At 38.0% G+C, this 6000-nt stretch overlaps 1 protein-coding gene across 1 annotated transcript in view; it reads left to right on the forward strand.

The window, feature by feature from the left end:
* COPS4 (COP9 signalosome subunit 4) overlaps positions 1–6000 on the forward strand; it is a 687025-nt gene that overhangs the window by 285788 nt on the left and 395237 nt on the right. Inside the window, exon 5 of the mRNA XM_044060383.1 lies at positions 5791–5961. Within this exon, the coding sequence (XP_043916318.1) occupies positions 5791–5961 (171 nt within the window). The remainder of the gene's footprint in view (positions 1–5790; positions 5962–6000) is intronic.

Here is a 6000-nt window from a genome sequence, read left to right on the forward strand (position 1 = left end):
TGTGTGTGTGTGCACTTATGTATGTGTGTGTGTGTATAAGTGAGTGTCTATATAAATATATATATATATATATATATATATATATATATATATATATATATATATATATAATCACACACACACACTCACATGTGCGTATGTATACATACACACACAGAGAGTATTATCTCTGTAGCTGTGCAAAGCAGAGGTCCTGTATTAGTGGCACCTATGTCTACAACATTGTCCCCTTTCTTTTCAAGTCTTAACAATATTTCCCATGTAGTATGTACTGCTCAATAATCATGGCAGTATGAACATGTGCCATATTTCATAAAGTACAATTAAAAACAAATTATGCTATTTTCAGTTCTGTTCATTTTAAACACTGTAAGTCAATATATTGTCATCCTTATAACTTCTTGGCTATGACAGTGAGTCAAGTGATAGGCATCACAAGTTATGCCCAGTTTTCATAAGGTTTACATTACTTGGAATCTTACGTAAAGTTAAAAAAGGCTATCATTTACTGTGTCATTGTAAAAAGCATTTTATTTTGTGAAATCTGCACAAATTCACCTCTTTATTGACACAGTAAGGATACTGCATACCATTTTCTGCTCACTGCACTGTTTTTAAAACATGCAGTATTTAACCGATTTTGCATTATTGTAGTATTCTTGTTAGTTTGTGTTTCCGTTTGAGTTTTGCTCATCTGTGAAAAGTCTGAGGAACAGCTGTGTACATGCAGCATGTGGAGTGGACACTCTAAACTGGCCGTAGGTGTGTGTATGTGCGATTGTGGGGTACAGGATGAACTACTCTGGTAGGACTTACCAACCCAGTGCTGTAAACCTTGGCTCTACATGATTGTCGCTGTTGAAGTGAGTATTCCATTAATTCACACAGTTCAATTAAATGTCCTCCAGATAAAACAAAATGTTTTTTAATAGAGAAGTTTTAAGTGAAAGGATTGGTTCTGGGTGGGTGAGGGATTGCTAAACCAAACAAAGTTGCCACAGTGTCCTGGGTTGCTAACATGTGGACATCTGCACTTGGGAAGCTTCTATCTAATTAGATTTGAACTGTCTTATCTGACACTGTAGTGAGGCTGATTTACTGCGCAAGGCAGAGCACACATTCAGACTAAAGGACCACAGAGACACCTTTATAATGCAATTTCTAAAATTATTGGTGGTAATAACAGTATACATTGTACAGTGTGCAGGGATGCAGGGCAATGCATTATTGTGTGATGTCCTTCATTAGATCACTGTTACAGCATTGCTTACTGATGAGGATACCGTACAACCTATACATGAGAGACTTAAGTGTTGGTACATAAATGGAAGATGCACTTGCCTCCTCTCAGAACTGGCAGCTAAAAAATCCTGCTCCAGCTTTACTTGCAAATAGGCTTAGAAGTCAGCTGTGTTCTTATTCCCTTGGAAGGGAATGTTCCTTTATGCTTTTCACCCTTTCCAATTAAGTCCAGAATTCATTTAATGGTTCAGAAGGACTCGTCAAAGGTAGTGGTAGTAACTCGCATTTGGCCCAATCATCTGTGGATGTTCTTCATGTGAGTCCCTGCTGCAGTAGTCCTGGCTATATGTTTATGTAGATTGTACAAGAAAGCACCAAATAAGTAACTTTGTCCCAGAAAATAAAAACACTTTTATACATATTTCCCTTCACTAATATAGGACATCTCTTCCACACTGAATGTATTGTATATAGTTAGTGTGCGTGTCCTTACTTTGCTTTTGCTATCTTTTTTTACATTCTGTGCTGTATTCCTTCAGAATTTAACTCTCCTCCTTTTTCTTCCATCTTTACAGTAACCATCCCTTTCTGTTGTACCCTTTATTGTTACTGTTAATTTATTGCTGTCTTCACATATCATTTTTGTATTCATAATACTTAACTTGCTTGTCTACTGCTGTTTATACTTGTCCAGGCTAAGACTGAAATAGGTCCATTTGGATCACCAAATTAAACAAACACAGTAAAAAGCACTTTAAACTTTTCCCAGCCCCAAAAAGTAAAACAAGCAGTTTCTCCACAGAAAAATAAGTTTTGATCAGCTCTATACCAGAAAACTAAAAATGTGCAAAAGCCACAAGACAGTCAACACAAATGCTTTCTCCTAGCTTAAAAGTACTTTTTTTCAAAACAAAAAAAAAAAAAAAAAGAAAAAACAGTACTTTTTCACTAATAAGTTCCCTTCGTAGAAGAACCGTGTACTTTTTATCTACCTAGCAATGGAACAGTTTTAGCTGACCGTTGGTCCTCAAATGCCCCACAGTAAAGTGTTCTTCTCACCAGCAGGAAAGGTCTGAAGGGCTTGATGCCCAAAATACAAATGTTTAATCAGCTGACCAATTGTTTGGACACATGGAAGGTGCCCCGAAGCTTTGGAAGCTGGTTGGCTGTTATATCCTATGCAGGATTTTTTATTTTATTTTTTATTTTATTTTATTTTACATTTGTTGACTGGGATAATCTGACTGGATACATGTCTATTTTCAGCGGAGGCCCAGGGAGAAAAGCTCCAAACTACGTACTAGATACATACTACAAAATACTATTTCATATATACATATAAATCAGGTTTTACAGTTTCCAAACAGAATTACATTCATTACAAGGATCAAAACATAACTCGGTCACACAAGTTAATATAAAGTTATTAGGTTATTGACCAATGTAACCCATATAGCTTAGGGTACTGCAACAGTGAGCATTTGAACATGTACTGTTATGGTAAATGTATTTATGCAGTTGTACTTTTCCCTTCTTTTGATATCTACTAAGAGCAATTACTACAAGCTTCTTCATAGATTGGATTTACTTGCAGAAGACAGGTTGTTTGATACACCCCAACCTGAAATCTCTTCAGTTGACTGCTGGATTATAGAATTTTGATATCTTCCAGGCACCTTTTCCTTTTTTTTTTTCGAGTATGTGCAGCAGGTACTGAAGGAGAGTAAAAAATAGTACTAGACAGATTGCATATGTCTAAAAGAAAAGATTTTCTATTTGGTGCCATTTCAAGGACTGTAACCCTTTTAAGGTCCTGCTTCCTCTGATTCTTGATTTGTGGGGGCTGTTGTCCTCTGGACTTATTTACTCTTCTACTAAGATACATTTGTTAGCCTTTTCTGCTTTTCTGTCCTTGAATCTCCCACCACCACCTCTTTGCCGTAGTTCAACGTCAAGCTGCTTTTGAAAGTGGTTTTACATATCTGTGCATGTAGAAGACAGATGGCACCTCCTTGGAATCTGAACTGTGTGGTTAAGAAGGTTACTTTTTTTTCCATTTGAACCCATTCATTTGGTTGATTTGAGGTTCTTGCATGAAAACTGCCTTACTTATTGCTCTGACGTCTGCTAGAAAATTATCAGAGTTACAACCTCTTGTAGTGAGTCAACCTTACCTCATTTTATTGCAGCTGTGGTTAAAAGTGATAGATTTGGAGTGTTTTTGGGGACTATAGGATGTATGCATGAGGTGAAGGACTAGCCTGATTTTTGCTGAGAGTTGATCACATTTTTAGAATGCTCCATTTCCCCAGACTTGCTTTAGTAAACCAGTCCATAACCACTGATACTTTTGCAGTCCTTCTTAGTTACAGGTCTCCAAACAAGATAAAATAAACATGGTAAAAAGTGCATGATAAACAAAAGAAGAATGCCAAAGAAGCTGAAAAGTAAGGTGTATAAAACAGTGGTGTAATCAGTAGCATCCTGGGCAGTACAGGCAGAGCAGATGAGAAAGCTAGAGTGATGGAAATGAAGTGCTTGAGAAGGGTGGTAAGATGCACAACGTGGGACAGATGAAGAAATGAGGAAATAAGAGCAGAAGCTCCAGTTGCAGAAAGGATCAGAGAGAATAGATTATGGTGGTTCATGCACATGTTCAGAAATTCGGAAGACAATCTGGTGAAGAAGATTTGGGATAGACAGGAAAGAAGGTAAGAGGAAACGAGGGTGTCCAGCAAAGAGGTGGATGAATTGTGTAAGAGTAGATGTGCGACATTCAGGCTTGAGTGCTGAAGAAGGCAGGAGTGTGGCACTGAATTGAGAGAGATGGCGACCGTTAACATGATACCCTGACCCCATGTAGAAAATGGGGAAAAGGGAGTTGATGATTATGATTTAAATTACTTATTTTACTTATTTAACATTTGTTAACTGGGAAAGTCCAACTTGGAATAAGCCAATTTTCGTTTGAGGATCTGGGAGAAACACGCCAGATGCATGTGTTTGTAACATGGGAGGAAACCGGAGCACCCAGAGGAAACCCAAAAGAGCACTGGGAAGGATATGCAGACTCCACACAGAAGGCACCCCAACCAAGAATTGAATCGGAGAACCTCTTGCTGTGAGGTGGCAATGCAAACCGCTGAACCAGTGCACCGTCCATGTTGATGGTAGAAGCAGTAAAATGAAAATGAGAATTGGGATGGAGGTACATTCTGAGGGTCAGCAACTTGAGACAATAAAACCCAGAGGGACATGCAGAGACGTTCAACAACTTTCCATGCATAATCTTGCAAATGCAGGCAAGACAGTAGTCTTGAGTGTAATCCTTCCTTCTCCTCTAGGCATGTTACCTTGTAGTTCCTTCAGCTGAGTAAAGCATGAAAAATATGTGACTGTACTTTAGAGTACAGAAATCATCTTTGCTTCAAGAAATCTTGATGGATAGACTGTTAATTATTTGGATGGGAGTAAAATTAATTTAACCACAACATTCCCTCCATCTCATCTTTCCTTGGCTGTTGTCAGTAAGCACAAAAGTATCATTTTGTGAAGTCCAACCCCTTTAAGCTATTTAAGTACATTTAACTTCTCACTGTATTCCATGTCTTCAGGCAAAAGAATCGGTATTTACATTTTGGGGTGGTGATGGTTTCTTCCTGTTTCTGATTCTGAAAAACAGCTAAAGAGTACTACAGAGTAACATGGTAGGAACACTAAGCTAGCTATCCTCTACACATTCATTGTCGCTCAGAACATGGGAGAAGAAGCAACATGTTTCCTTTATGTTTGGAAAACTAAGGAGGACTGACAAGTGTCCGTATTTTTGGAGTGGTTTACTAAAGCAAACTTGGAGAAACTGAGACATTGAACTGTCTCTAGGGCATTTGGTAATGTCCTTTATTTTGCTGCAACTTTGCTTCGAGTGAAAATAACTTATTTCCTCCTTTTTACGTATTTAATTGTTTTCTGTTTATTGGGAAAGAGTAAGCTTTCAGTGGAGACTCGAGATAAAAAGCTCCAGAATATCGTTTTGACAGTCAGTTCACTAGAAAACCAAGTGTATGAAACAGAAATGGCCACCAAACTAGGGCATGTTGCCTATCTTGATCTCTGTATTTAATTAGCATAGGTTTATATTTACATTTAATTTTCAGTATTTGTTTTCCTGTATTTCCAACACTTGAAGGTACCTGTGCAACAGGGTAAGAGCTTCTTGTGAGTTTCATGCCTTTTCAGATGTATGAAATTGCTCCTGTGTGTGTGAGAGAGAATTTTTTAAAACGTGCAAGTTTGTGAGACTTTAGAATGCAGGGATCCAATTTGCTTCAGCAACTCTTTTGATATATAGACATTTTTAACATGGTGCGGGGGGTAACAGAAGGCCATAAATCTATAAAGATTTTACAAGAGATGCAGATTTAAGCCACAGTAATGCACTTCAGTGTTCGTAATATTGGATCATCTACAACCTATTAGTTGTGTTCTAAGTAAATGAGGAAGTGGTACATTTCCATTCAGCTCTGTTTTTTTTTCCTCTGTTTATAGGACAGCAGCGCTCCCGAATGTTAGCGACTTTGTTTAAAGATGAGCGTTGTCAGCAACTAGCTGCTTATGGGATATTAGAAAAAATGTACCTAGACCGGATCATTCGTGGAAACCAGCTGCAGGAATTTGCTGCTATGTTGATGCCTCATCAGAAAGCTACAACAGCTGATGGTAGTGAGCGCCTTTAATGTCATGTTTGCGGGTTTTGTT

Source organism: Protopterus annectens, chromosome 2.part0 (genome assembly GCF_019279795.1).
Source record: "Protopterus annectens isolate FY-2018-M chromosome 2.part0, PAN1.0, whole genome shotgun sequence".
Lineage (NCBI taxonomy): Eukaryota > Metazoa > Chordata > Ceratodontiformes > Protopteridae > Protopterus > Protopterus annectens.